Raw genomic sequence first — 15,648 nt, 5'->3', positions numbered from 1 at the left:
CATGCTGCTGCAAATGTTCGTGCAGATGGTTGTTGTCTTGCAAACGTTCCCATCTGTTGACTCAGGGATCGAGACGTGGCTGCACGATCCGTTACAGCCATGCGGATAAGATGCCTGTCATCTCGTCTGCTAGTGATACCAGGCCGTTGGGATCCAGCACGTCGCTCCGTATTACCTTCCTGAACCCTTCGATTCCATATTCTGCTAACTGTCATTGGATTTCGACCAACGCGAGCAACGAGGTCGCGATACGATAAACCACAATCACGATAGGCTACAATCCGACCTTTATCAAAGTCGGAAACGTGAAGGTACGCATTTCTCCTCCTTACACGGGGCATCACAACAACGTATCACCAGGCAACGCTGTTCAACTGTTGTTTGCATATGAGATATCGGTTGGAAACTTTCCTCATGACAGCACGCTGTACTTGTCGCCACCGGTGCCAACCTTGTGTGAATGCTCTGAAAAGCTAATCATTTGAATATCACAGCACCTTCTTCCTGTCGGTTAAATTTCGCGTCTGTAGCACGTCATCTTCGTGGTGTAGCAATTTTAATAGCCAGTAGTGTACATGTGCGGTAGTAATAACTGAAAATTCTAATTAAAAGTTAAAGTGGAGTGATTGTGAAAAGGAAAGTCATAGAGACCTATTTTTTTCTACATCTTCATGATAAGTATACAGTAACACGTCCGTCTCGTCTTCCAAGTTGGTAACAACCACATACGTTCCTGGTTTCACAATCACTCGGGCACTCCATAGCAGATCGACTGGCCTGCTAAATCATCCGATCCTTTGAATGTTTCTGCGGTCATGTGGAACAGCGGATGAGATGTGGAACTCAACACGTTTCGCTTAACTTAACAAGATCGATAGATGTGTAGGTAATTTCCAGTGTACCCCAAGGAAGTGTGATAGGACCATTACTGTTTTCAATGTCTATGTATGATCTAGTAGAAAGCGTCGGATGCTCTTTCACCTTTTGCTTACCAGAAAATACGAGGGCTATTCGGAAAGTAAGAAACGATAGGTCGCGAAATGGAAACCACAGTGAAAATCAAAACTGTTTTATTTGCAACGGTGAGCTACGCCTTCCAACTACTTCTCTATACAGTCACCACTCAGACTTAGACATACGTCGTACGGTTGTGCTAACCTCTCAATTCCATCGTTATAAAAGACAGCCGCCAGTGCTTGTTGACAACTTTCTACTCTGGACTACAGCTCGTTGTCTGTGTCAAAATTTTGCCTTCATAGCCAGCGGTTCATTTGAGCAGAGTTGAATCTCAGGGGTACCCAATTACGGGTTGTGTTGTGGGTGATCAAACACTTCCCATCGGAAACGCTGCAGGAGCATCTTAATTGCCCCTTCAGAGTTCGGCCGAGAAATATTGCGTAAAACGAACCGCATGACAGTTATGTTATGTGGATTGCATATCTTCAGGCGAAATCTTTCGCCAGGCCCTCATACTTGGCGGGAGACGCTAATTTATAGCCATCTTTACGTTCTCACTGTAATCTCAGAACTGAAAAGAGCGACATGATGCGATCGACATGCATACTAGACACAGTGCCCAACGCATCTGTGCAATGCTTCATCAAACTTTCACTGTATTCTCCATTTCGAGACCGATCGTTCGTTACTTTCCGAATAACCCTCATATGTACAGCGTGGACTACAAGTCAGGACTCTCAGGCCCGTTACGTTTACATTGACGTTAATTGCCTCTTTTTTTACTACTTATGGGGCAAACGATTTTTAAGGTGGAAATACTTGTAAAATAATTTTATTTGTTTAAAGTTTACACTATAAAATACTTTGCGAATTTGCGCTGGATCTACAACAATACCATACTGTTCTTAGTGTACAGGTTTGGTGCAGTTATAGCATTTAATATGACTTTTTCTAACTTTCTTCTCTATACAATATGCATATGCTCTCCTTTTCTTAGATAGTGATTTCATTATCCTCTCTGGATTCGGTGCCACTAGTGAAATCATTGATTCATTCACACCTGCTAGCTGCTTTCCCAAACTAATGATGAAAGCCTGACGCCTCATTTACTTATTGGTAGCCAGCAGCAAACAAATTACGTATGCATTCATTACAACTGCATCGATCATGTTGAAGAAAATCAACAATGGCCATCGCCTTGATTTTATCGTCACACTGTAGCGTCGCGTCGTCTGGTCCATGGTGTCAATGCCACCCTTTGCTGGATCGTAAGTTCTTTATTTGTAATGATGACACCATTGGTTAATCATGAAAAGAGCTAAGGACGGTAACAACTTTGTTTTTCTTAGGAACATAAGACGTTATCATCAAAAATAGCTGAAATTCAAATAACGTAGAGCTACTTCACACCCTTGTAGTATAAAAATAAGCTTTTCACCCTTATTGCCCGGATATTGCCTTCTAGTATAAGATCTTTTGAAAACAAACAATGAGCTTAAACGAGACATGGAAAGAAAGTTAATCACAGGAGATATTACATCCCGACTTTTCAGGTTCAGTCGCCAGGATTTTCCCATCATTCTCTCCAAGTCGCACGGTTCTGGTTTCTTCTGCAGTCCCCAAATACACTTCTCATCTTCCAGCCATAGCCTGTTGCACTGCCGCAAACTGCACAGCTTTATTCTGTATCTACTGTTTGGATGGGCTGTATTGTCGAAATGGACAGCGACCTCAAAATGTGATCAACGTTCATCCACAGTCATGCACCGCCCTGGAATATAGGCATGCCTAAGAGCAATTTCCCACATCTGAAACTCTTCTATAATTGGTTGCAATCTGTCACTTGACCTGTGTTAATGTCGGGCTGCTGCGCTGTCAATCGCAGCACTCTCAGAATAGCATGGAAACGATTCCGAGACGTAATTTCAGTGAACAGTGTTCGGCCATTCCTGTCACTCCAAAGCTGACCAATATCTTCATTTCTTCACTAGTAAACCCTTTCAGGATGACAACACTAAGAAACACTTTCATTTCTTGCATATGTATGCATGTATGTATGTATGTCCTCGTAACCGATCGACCTTCCTTGATGGTCCACACATACACTTTGTCAATGAGGGGTACACTACCGAACAATGTAAAACAAGGTTCTTCATTATTACCGTTCCTTATCTAATAGTTTGAAGGTCTCTGCTCTTCTTTCAGTACATCATTTTTGCTCAGCCTACCAGAAATTATAGCTTCAGGATGTCTAGCCCGTATTTCATTCCCATCACGAGGAAACAATAAGCCACAGTCAACGGAATTTGCACTAACTACTTTTCTACACCTTCGTAAAGTAATTGTTCATGATCATCATCTTCCCGTAGTTCTGAGTTTTCAGCGACATCTATCCCATTATCATCACTGGAAGATTCACATTCACTATGTGGGTTTTCAGAATCAGAAGACTGCTGCAACAATTCCCCTATCTCCTCTTCTGATAGTTCTCTTCTCAGTAGCATTTTCAGTTTTCAGTACAGACAACTCTTATGAAATAATGCACCAAAATAAAGCTATCACAAGGAAAACTGTTGAACGCTGAAAGAATAACTGCGCAGGTCTACAACGGCAAAGACGAACACACACTGCGTACATAGACATTTTGTTGTTGAAAAATTGCTTTTAATCGCCTGGGACTGCGAGGCTCACACAAGCACTTTAATACAAAGGCATAGGTAAATTATTATAATTTTTTTTTCAAAATTATGACTAACGTGACATTTTAAGGAAAGTCATACGATTTCATCAAAATGAAACGTAGTTACTAACAGAGAAAATATTAAACATCACGGACGGGCCCCTGAGGCCTAATGGTGGGTAAAAGGTTAAACTGCTCGCAGAAGATTCGGTAGTAGCAATGAGGCAAGTTAGTATCGGTTTGCAGAATGATCTACTGCGGACTGATCAATGGCCCGGGCTTTGGCGGTTGTCCCTGAACGTAAATATATGTAACTTATTGTGCACATACAGGAAAAGAAAGCCATTATCGTACAGTTACACTACTGATGAGAAACTGCTGGAATCTGCACCTACTGTAAAATATCTAGGAGTAACTATCCTCAGCGACCTTAAGCGGAACGACCACATAAAAAACATTAGGGAAAGCAGATCTCAGACTGAAATTCAAAGGAAGAATTTCAAGGAAGTGTAAGTCCTCCACGAAGGACATCTACTGTATTTCTACAGTGAAAAGACCTGGTTTCCACGACGATATGTAGGCCTATAGATGTTGGAGGATTTTAAAATCTGACATGTGCTGAAGAAAAATCTTGTGCAGCACCACTTGAAAATTGCACAAAGGCCGAAAATTGCAGTAGTGATACAAATAGTTCCTACAGTAACGGCGAACATGATGTCAATTAAGAACGATTCTTGAGTAGTACCCGCCAATATCGGATCCTTAACAGGTAATACTATAGAAGAGATAGAGAAGATTTATCGAAGAGCAGCGCGTTTCATCATTGCATCGTTTAGTCGGCGCGACAGCGTTATCATGTTACTTCACAAACTGCATTAGCAGACGTTATAAGACAGGTGCTGTGCATCACTGAGAGGTTTACTATTGGAATTTTCCGGGAAGAGTCGGAAAGCATACTACTTCCCCTCACATGCGTCTCTCATAACAACCACGATGAGAAAATTCCAGAAATTACAGCAAATACACAAGCTTAGCGACAATCATTCTTCCCACGCTCCATGATGTAGATGTATGTGAGTCAACATCCCCGCGATCTGGTATCTCCACGGGATCTAATCAACAGTTGGTGCTTTAAGATATGTACGTCATACTTTTAGGAACTTTGGTCTTCTTTCCCAAACTGAAGCCATTATCAAGGACAGGAGTGTAGTTACACGTGAAACATCCCCTTTTGAAGAATTGTATACGAGACTGTGCTTAAACTGACACACAATATATATATATATTTTTTTTTAGCGCAACGCAATCTGACTTTCAGAAATCCCTACAAAGGAATGGCCCTGACTAACATTAACCTGTACCTTTCACAAATCACTTACCTCACCAAAAATCTTCGTTACTCGAACTACTGCAATACAGCGAGCGCCACTACTGCCAGCTAAATAAAAGATTCAAACTACTGAAGGCACTAACTACTGACAGGCACAGTTAGCAAATGAAAGACTTTAATAGAGAACAAACAATGTATTTACCTTAATATCATCAAAAGTCATAATATATGTAATTTCCAAACTCCGCCATTTCCTTCCACACATCCACCACTGCTGGCGGCTCACCTCCAACTGCGCAACGCTACGCGCTGTTCACATCCAGCTGCCGCTGCCAAACGCTACAATGGCAGACAACAATGCAAACTAGCCACAGACTGCACACAGCACAGCCAGTGATTTTCATATAGAGCGCTACGTAACGTTGCCAATAAGAAAACATAAACAGCCTACTTACATAAAGAAAACATAAACAGCCTACTTACATAGCCCCCATGCTCCCCACAAAAAAAATTTTACAAATTGTTTCGGGCAGTGGCCAATAATGATTTGAAAAAATTTTTCATAATTACAATAACAAAGAAATCAAATGCACAGACTTATTGATACAATGTTGGTCAAAAGCTAAAATTTTCTCACAGTCCATAAAGACAGTCCTGATCATTCATCATTGTGAAACTGCCGTTTCTTTTCTCAAAGTCTGAGCAGTAAAAGACAATGCACACGGAAGTAGTGGATTTCCATGCAGTCTTGAAGAAGTAGTGTTGTCCTTCCAACTGAAAGACAGTGCTGACTCTTAGGCTGCAACTACAAAGGAGATTCTCCCTACAATTACGCGCTAGCAATAAACAAAATCTACACTAATTACACAAACTACAAGAAAAAATCAGAAGATTCCAGTGAGGTATCCTTGGCTAAGGGTCGACATATGAAACGTCCCCTTAGAAAATTTGTACACGAGACTGTGCTTAAACTGACACACAATATTTTTTTTTTTTTTTTAGCGCAACGCAATCTGACTTTCAGAAATCCCTACAAAGGAATGGTCCTGACTAACATTAACCTGTACTTTTCACAAATCACTTACCTCACCAAAAATCTTCGTTACTCGAACTACTGCAATACAGCGAGCGCCACTATTGCCAGCTAAAAAAAAGATTCAAACTACTGAAGGCACTAACTACTGATAGGCATAGTTAGCAAATGAAAGACTTTAATAGAGAAAAAACAATGTATTTACCTTAATATCATCAAAAGTCATAATATATGTAATTTCCAAACTCCGCCATTTCCTTCCACACATCCACCACTGCTGGCGGCTCACCTCCAACTGCGCAACGCTACGCGCTGTTCACATCCAGCTGCCGCTGCCAAACACTACAATGGCAGACAACAATGCAAACTAGCCACAGACTGCACACAGCACAGCCAGTGATTTTTATATAGAGCGCTACGTAACGTTGCCAATAAGAAAACATAAACAGCCTACTTACATAAAGAAAACGTAAACAGCCTACTTACACACGTCCGGTGACAGATTTTTTGTCCATTGCGCCTACGTTAACCTGTCATGATCATTTTGCGTATTCTGTACAATAAATTTTCATGTTATTTGTTGGTTACAGAAGGCGCTCGTCTGCCTAGTGCTGATGATGACGACAGCTATGTCAGCAACACTGACGTGCCCGTGCAAGTTAAGTGCGGTCGATGATCGGACCATTGCACACTGTGCCAACTTGGACCTATTGGAAGTTCCATCGTGTGTGCCGAAAGATACGACAATCTTGGAATTTTCCGGTAACATCGTACCCGAACTGGATACCAACCTCGTGGTGCACATGCCGCAGTTGCGGCATCTGGATGCCGACCGCAGCCACATCACCAACGTTTCGGTCACTGCTTTTACTGCGACGCCGGAGCTGCGTAAGGTTCAACTCTCCCACAACAACATACGTCAAATACCAGCCGGCCTCTTCGATGCAACACCACTCCTCGAGGTTAGTTGGTAACTCTCCTATCTCTTTAACGAAATATCTTCATTGAACAACTAGGGAATTATGAACAAGACTGTAAAACTCCATGGTCAGGCAACAATTGCTTCTCATTGCCACTCATAGTAATCACCTTTGGAAAGCCATGTAACTCAATACGAGTGTTGCAGAGTGAAATGTATCTTCGATATTATGATTAAATTATTTGAATACGAAGGGGAGACACACCAAAATACATTCGAAATAGGCAGTCAATGAATGCAGGCGTAACGCACAGAAATAGGTTACAGGTATGGTAGTTATAAGCTGAAAATAACATGAAGTTTTAATATTAACATACCACTTAATGTTAAAACTTCATGTTAATTTCAGATATGTTAGCTTAGAAGATATTGTCGGGAAAGCGAAGACTGTGATTAAATGACAGAACACTTAGAAGATCGAACGGATCTATTAAAAATACGTCCTACACTATGCTTGTCCGCCCTCTTGTGGAGTGCTGTTGCGCGGTGTTAAATTCTTACCAGATGATATGAACGTTTTACATTGAGAGTTCAAAGAAGAGCAGCACGTTATGTATTATTGAGGCATGGGTGATGGAGTGGCATGGACATGATAAAGACTTTTTGGTGGACATTTCTCGTTTCTCGTTCCGGCAGGCTCTTCTCACGAAATTTCACCCACCAGCTTCCTCCTCCGGATACGAAAATTATTTGCTGAACCCGATCTACATAGGGAGAAACGATCAAATCAGAGCTTGCACGGAAAGATGTAGGTGTTTGGCAGGGGAATAATAGGAAATTATTGTGAAGGTGTTTCGATGAATCCTCTGCCGCGCACTTCAGCATGAATTGCAGAGTGTCCATGTAGATTTAGATGTAGATGTAGAATGTGGTGAGTGAAAGACATGTCCACGAGTTCATGACAAATCTCATGGCATCCCCATTGTAACAAAAAAGAAAACCAAAGGCGCATTCTGTCGGAAGATCTTGAGAATAATATACACCGGCTCAAATTTTCATTAGTAAACTGACTTCTAAAATTCATTGAATCCTCCGTATAATATGGTTCCTTTTATGGACCTGCCAAATTCCGCATAACATGTTCCACATTCAAAACTATTTAATGTAATGTATTCTACTGTGTCTGCCCTTTTAGGTATATTCAGTATTAGGTTTTATCGTTTCCTACCATATACAGTCTTACTACAGAGCAGAACTTTTGCCTGAGCCCTCTTGTCTTACGATGCTGGCCTTTAAATTTAAACACCAAGAAGGACAGCAATTGATTTTACTTACTATGCATATATAGCGCAGCAGTAAATATGCATGATTATATTTGTAGTTGCTTTGGGCGTACACAGCGCACAAAATGTACTAGACAGATTTGTCTCCTCTGGCAGCAAGCAAGGCTCTAACCCGTCTGGCCGTCGAGGGGACCTGAGTTTGGACAACAGATCAGGGTAGGCGATTCCATGCTGTTCCAACTCGGTGCCGGAGTTCAACAGGCGTAATGGCTACTGAATTGTGGCATGCCAGTCTCTTGGCAACACTTGAGTCGTGACCAACAGTTTTTAATGTACATCTCGAGAACATGCTATCTTGTCATTAGTTTTATGACTGGTTTAATACGGCCCGTCTCCCGTGCTATAATCTCTTCGTCTTAGAGTAAGTAACTCTTACAATCTACGCCCTCAGTCATCTGCTTGATGTATTCCAATGTCTGTCTTCCTCTAGAGATTTTAACCTCTACAGCTCCCTCTAGTACATGGAAGTTATTCCCTGATAGCTTAACAGGTGTCCTATAATCCTGTTCCTTCTTTTTGTCAGTATTTTCCAAATGTTTCTTTTCTCACCTGTTCCGTGCAAAACCTCCTTATTCCTTACCATCTCAGTCCTCCTACTTTTTAACATTCGTCTGTAGTGCCACATCTCGAATGCTTCGATTATCTTCTGTTACGGTTTTCCCACAGTCCGTGTTTCACTAACATACGATTCTGAGCTCCAAACATACATTGTAAGAAATTTCTTCCTCAAAGTTAAGCTAATGTTTGATACCAGTTGGCTTCTCTCGGCAAGTAATGCTCTCTTTAACAGTAGTAGTCTACTTTTGATGTCCTCCTTGCTCCGTCTATCATGGATTATTTGTCTTCCAAGACATCAGAATTCCTTAATTTCATTCATTTGTAATCATCAACTTTGATGTGAATTTTCTCGCTGTTCCCGTTTCTGCGACTGCTTATTACCATTCTGTTTTTCCGAGTAAGTCTCATTTGATATTCTGCACTCCTTGCTCTGTTCGTTTCATTCAACACATCCTCTAATACTTCTACACTTTCACTGAGGATATCTGTGTCATCAGCCAATCTCAGTACTGACGTTCTCTTATCTTGAATTTTAATCATATAGACTGAACAGTAGGAGCGAAAGGCAATATCTGTCTTACACTCGTTTTATTCGGATCACTTCGTTCTTGTCCTCCAGCGTTATTTTGCCCTCTTCGTTGTTGTGCATGTTGTGTATCGGAATGAAAAATGCTCCTGTCATACGACAAGAAAGGCGAATATGACCTGCGCAGGGTTAGGGATGTAAAAGAAATGAACTAGCTTCTAGACATGTGGCAACTTCAAAGACATTTAAATGAGAACATTTTGACATCTTCGTGCTATTTTACGTGTTAGTATGTAAAATAATGCTTCGCGCTAAGTAACATGGTACACGATATCATGTTGTGTAACATCACACATCCATCATCTCATCCAACATGACACTTCCCATGTTGTGCAATATGACACGAAAAGCTTACATCCCTGTCCTGGGATACAGGGTAGTCCATTGATCGTGAGCAGGTGAAATAAGCGTCAAAAGAAAAAAACTACACAGAACGAAATTTGTCTAGCTTGAAGGGGGAAACCAGATGCCGCTGTGGTTGGCCCGCTAGATGGCGCTGCCATAGGTCAAACGGATATCAACTGCGTTTTTTAAAATAGGAACGCCGATTTTTTATTACATATTCGTGTAGTACGTAAAGAAATATTTACGGTTTAGATAGACCACTTTTTCCGCTTTGTGACAGATGGCGCTGTGCGCGACCGACCGACCGACCTACCGATCGATCCAAATGCCTTGACCATTGCCTGAGCAAACTCGAGAAAACTGGCGGCCTAACGCGCAGAGTCAGATGCAGGAACCAAGCCCCGACCGAGCGACCACTCGCTGAGTTCTCTTACTGACGGAGTGCAAAGACTCTCATTTTGCCGGCACTAAAGGTTGATACGAACGAAATACGTACTAGCACTCCGGTTGACCGACAGACACTAGCTGTCTCACAACTGCGGACGAGAGACAGACCAGCATGCTAGAGACGAGAGACTGACCCAGACTGACCCAAGACTCCCTCCTGGCGAGCTCATAGCGCCCCTTCAATGCACGTGAACAGGCAACCTTTTCCCTTTCTCACTAGAGGGAGACACCAAAGCTGCGACTTCCACAGCGGCGCCACAGCTAGAAACGGAGAGCGACTGTTTCACCCTACGCGCTGCAGCGCGCTCTTCAAAACAGCCACGGCTCAGCACTCCTGAACCCATTGATGCCATAATCGAATTACAGTCTTGGGATCTCGACCAACACGAACAGCAATATCGCGAAACATAATACAGCTGTCTCCATATCCTATCGCTGTGTAACTGCGACATGTGCTGGTAGACGTTCTCCCAACTCGCAACCTAGGAATAACGCAAGACCCTCATTGGCAACCGGCCAGATGCCATGCGTAATTTTTCCTTAGAATTAGAATACTGGTAACGTTAACTTATACATACACTGCATGACAGAATTAAAGGATCACTATTTCGAAACCGCCCAATTGTCCCCCACTCCAACGCATGTTTCAAATTTGTGTTAATGATGCCTACAGCTTCCCTCTGCAATGGTGCAACAGCGTGTCGCCCCGCGACGTCACACTCGGGCTCGATGACGCTTCAAGTAGCGAGGTGTGCAGGAAACAGAAGAGAGCTCAGAACGTTTTACGTGTAAAATTTGCTAGTGACGTCACATTGTCACAAAATGTCTCCACAATTCTACCCAACGCCACCGTGGACGCGTCACACATTAGGAGGGTCGTCAAAACCCGTCTTACCCAAGTTTTACCCCTTCGTTTGACGCCACTGCTGTGGAGGTCAGAACCACGACGCCCAGAGTTGAAGTCACACGGTTTTCTCATGCGTTACCTCGGCAATAATCTACAGAGTCTAAAGGACTCATGGTGGGATTAAGGGCGTCAGTGAAACCACCATTTACATTGGTACGTTGATTTCCACTTATTTCGCTATCGAAAACGACAGTTCGCAGTGCGATGAGCAAAAGAACGACGTCGTTCACACTGTTGACACCTACGTTGAATGTGAACTTAGCCCTTTGGATCGCAGTTTTTGCTCTGCTATAGTTGGACCCGCTAGGGACCGTTTAAAACCATTCAACGAAATTTGAACGTGATATGAAGCAGCAAAAGATGCTTACGATTTATCAGTGCACCAGTTTCATGCCCTCCTGTGATGTGATCACACAGTGGTGAATAAAACTCCAAAGTGTCCTCCTGTGGCCGCCCCTTCTCCCCCACCTCTTTCACCCCCAGTTCGGCAAGAGCCTCATTGGCACCCGCCCACGTTTATTAAGAATTTTAAAAGTGCACCTTTACAGAGGAAATATGAAAAATACTCCTAGGTGATTGCAAGCAGGGTATTAGCCTCAGAGGTGTGTCAAGTGGTTGTCTACCTGCTGGCATCTTGAGCTACTTCCCAGGTTTTCTCTTGAAGGTACATTTTGAAAATATTCAATAAATGTGGATGGGTGGCACCAGGGGTTTTCCGAACTAGATAGTCTCAGACCCTTTGCCGTTTTATTCAAATATGTGTCAATATTGCACCCTCTATGATCACACCACAGGAGGTCATGTAACAGACGCAGTGAAGCAGCATAAGGAACTCTTACTGCTTCAGATCACCTTCAAATTTCGTTGAATGTTTTTCGTCGGTCGCTAGTGGTTCCGCCCTATACACCAGCTCAATAATTGCGATTGCACTGCACTCCAAAGCGGAGACATCACGTCCAATGGGGTGCTGCACCGTAATGTCCGTTGAGGAGGGTTGAATCTCCGGAGAGGTGTCAACAGTTCCAAAGGTTGTGAAGAGCGTTGTCCTTTTGGTTATCGAATTGCGAAATGTCTTCGATCGCGAAACGTGTGCCAATAAACGCTCCGTTCGCCCCTGGTAGCTGAGCGGTCAGCGCGACGGAATGTCATACCTAACGGCCCGGATTCGATTACCGGCTGGGTCGGAGATTTTCTCCGCTCAGGGCCTGGGTGTTGTGTTGTCCTTATTATCGTCCTTTAATCCCCATTGAAACGTAGGTCGCTGAAGTTACGTCAACTCCAAAAACTTGCACCAGGTGAACGGTCTACCTTACGGGAGGCCCTAGCCACAGGGCATTTTATCAACGTTCCAAGGAACGGGGTGGTTTCTTTGTGCCCTGTATGGCACCCCCTGAAGCCATCTCGTTCTTATTCTGAGCGGCGGTGTGCTTGAAATGTTTCCCCCAGCCACTCATAGGAAAATGGCGTGATATCAATGCTGGGCGTCGCGGTTATGACTCCCATCGCAGATGCGTCAGAGAAAGGAGTGAAATGTGGGTAAGATGGGCTGTTGCTGTCATGTGACACATTCACGGTGGCGTTGGGCACTATTGTGGTGAAATAGGACGCCAATTTGAAATCCTTAACCTGCTTTATACGTCACATGAAGTTCTGAGTTCTGGCCTTTCTACCGCATGTGCCGACACCGAGCTGTTAGAAGCAGTGTCGAGCCCGAGGATGGCCTTTGAGGCAAATTTCAATCTTATGTTTCGGAATGGGAGAAAATTGCGGGGTTTCAAAAAAGTCAACGTCTAGTTCTGTTGCAGGGTGTTCCTCTAAATTCGTTTGGCTTCCTGAGCAGGATATCCTGCTGCGTAATAGATTACATGCATCTCTGCAACGTATTATAACGAGTATTTTTCGATCTTAGACAGTCAGTCGTGAACAGTAATCGGTGTTAATCCCCAACCTGCGGACAAGGCAGGAGATTATTTATGCTTTTCATGGTTTTGTCTCACAAACCCATGCCATTAGCAGTCTACAGACACTTTTCACTCGAACATTGCTCATTCAGTACCTCACACCCAGTGAAATGTCGATTTCCGACCATTGGTGCCCGATCTGAGAATATTTTGTTAAGCATCCTCAACGGCTCACAAAACTGTTCTGTATTTATTTAAATTTAGGGTTAGTATCAATAAATAAAGCTACTGGAGATCACGAAGTACAGGCATATAACTTCATAACATGGCGCAGATTTTTGGTAGATATTGTACTAACTCTAGCTCAGCAAATTCACGTAATACACTATTTAACAACATAAATGACAAATTGCCACTTTATTAGTAATGAAATAGTGATAGTGATAACAGGAAAATACTAAAGTAGTAACTATGGTCACTCAAAGAAAGTAACAACGACCTGCATGTGTAGTGTAGTAGAAAAAGTAGTTTACTTTTGTTATCAGATTTAGATATGTCATCAGAAAGATGAGTGATGTCAAAGATTAATATAGCCATTTTTATGTAATCTATTAGGCTTTTCACACAACTGTAAATTACCAGCCACGTAATATACGTAATCGCATCATATACAGGCAGCTTGTAAGCTTATTTGTTCGACACCATTTCTATAAAACTAAGATTAATTATCCATGAAACACGACATTCACTAACAGATAGCTAATCATTTTGAAGCAACATAAGCTACTGAGCAAACATTTATCTATTTAAGTGGTTATCATGACTATGAAGTTCACATTTAATCTTGCACTGTTAATTCCTTTAATGTTCGTATAGCATTCTTCAGTTATTAGCGATATTAGTTGAAAATGGTTCAAATGGCTCTGAGCACTATGGGACTCAACTGCTGTGGTCATAAGTCCCCTAGAACTTAGAACTGCTTAAACCTAACTAACCTAAAGACACCACACACATCCATGCCCGAGGCAGGATTCGAACCTGCGACCGTAGCGGTCGCGCGGTTCCAGACTGGAGCGCCCAGAACCGCTCGGCCACTCCGGCCGGCGATATTAGTTCCTACAACACGTTACAAGGATATCATATTACATTATGTTTAATGAAAGTACATGTAAAACTACTACACCGATCTAAAGATACTGATATTTAGATCATAGCACTTGAAGCTGATTGGAAATCATTGTGCAAAGTTTAATATAATATTCGTGTAAGCATTATACTAATTACCAAGACTGATGTTCCATGTATTGTTAATTTTCACCCATGGTCTAAATACATGTTTACTACCAAAATATGTCACATCCACCAATATATATTACGACCAGGTCGAAGTAATTATTATTAGTAACACACGATTTCTGGAATTTTTCATGATACATTGTTTGCAATCGACTGAATGGAGTCTACTGGAGTCCTCTTACCATCTTCATTTGAGATAGATTGTTCTCTCTCTCTCTCTCTCTCTCTCTGTCTCTCTCTGAAACACACAAAGTAATCTCAATGTCGTGTGATGTCACAAGATAATATCTGTGGCTGAAGAAACCTCTCTACGACGAGGTCTTCTTGAAGCATTTCGATTGGGTCTGTCGGGCACTAGCAGGGCTTGTAGTTGCCTTCGGCAGACCGTAGAATTGCACTTAAGCAAGTAGTGATGGTACCTCGAAGTGGCTAATACCTGCTGGAATATTTAGTAACGTAGCGAGTGTGTGTGCCAGAGATTTTTACCTACCATTTCAAGGGCTTGTAGATTACTTTGATGAATATCCAGGAAGTAGACTAAACCCTGATGATCGTAACCAACATTCTACCTGTCCTCGTTTCAGCACTGTACCGAACAGACGTACCCACTACGCTGCTTGGAATAAAGACATAATGGCGGTAAATTATAAGCTTCACTCTATTAAATTGTAAAGTTCACTATTAAATCTTTAGTTTCACTTGCACACATTTTTTTGTTTTTTTTTTTTTTTAAATCGTATCAACCTGTAATACGCTGATCGGTACTAGGCACAGTTCAGAGCCTAAATCGACTTAACATTTCAGTTTACGTAAATTGCTGTTTCGAAAATGAAGATGGTAACATTTGTTACTCGCCTTTAGGTGGTAAATTTCTATACTCTGTTCGCCGCGCTCATTTCTGACACGGCAGGCAGCACACAAATTATATTAGACTGAAACGATAGGGGCTTTCCAGATATTGCAGTTCACGCTGAAGTTCACTTTCGCCAGTTCTATAAACGAGCTATCTTAAAGTTTTTTCACATTTCTGTTGCTTTCATAGGGATTCCATTTTTTTCTGTCATAAATATGTGTTAGAATAACATTTCATTTTATTTTAGAAACGTATCTCGTTAATTATGATCGCTATGATTTTTTCCATGGAATCTTGATTAGGATTTAACCTCCGAAGTGAACCCTGTATTATTCATGTATTTTTGAAAAATCGATTAACATTTAACTTGGTACGTGGTAATTACCTATTTTGTTGGATACAGTACGTTATTTTCTCCTTCCTCTTATGTCTAGATACATGACAATCTACTGCGTTTTACTAGCTTTTAGGTCAACATTTACATTTACTGTAA

The 15,648-nt window shown here is 42.0% G+C and overlaps 1 protein-coding gene across 1 annotated transcript in view; it reads left to right on the top strand.

The window, feature by feature from the left end:
• Window positions 1-15,648, top strand: part of LOC126176593 (platelet glycoprotein V-like) — a 55,494-nt gene that overhangs the window by 28,091 nt on the left and 11,755 nt on the right. The window contains exon 2 of the mRNA XM_049923757.1: window positions 6,591-6,962. Coding sequence (XP_049779714.1) covers window positions 6,591-6,962 — 372 coding nt within the window. The remainder of the gene's footprint in view (window positions 1-6,590; window positions 6,963-15,648) is intronic.

This window comes from Schistocerca cancellata, chromosome 1 (assembly GCF_023864275.1).
Source record: "Schistocerca cancellata isolate TAMUIC-IGC-003103 chromosome 1, iqSchCanc2.1, whole genome shotgun sequence".
Taxonomy (NCBI): domain Eukaryota; kingdom Metazoa; phylum Arthropoda; class Insecta; order Orthoptera; family Acrididae; genus Schistocerca; species Schistocerca cancellata.
The sequence above is the reverse complement of the archived record's forward strand: the minus strand, read 5'-3'. Positions and strand labels throughout refer to the sequence as shown.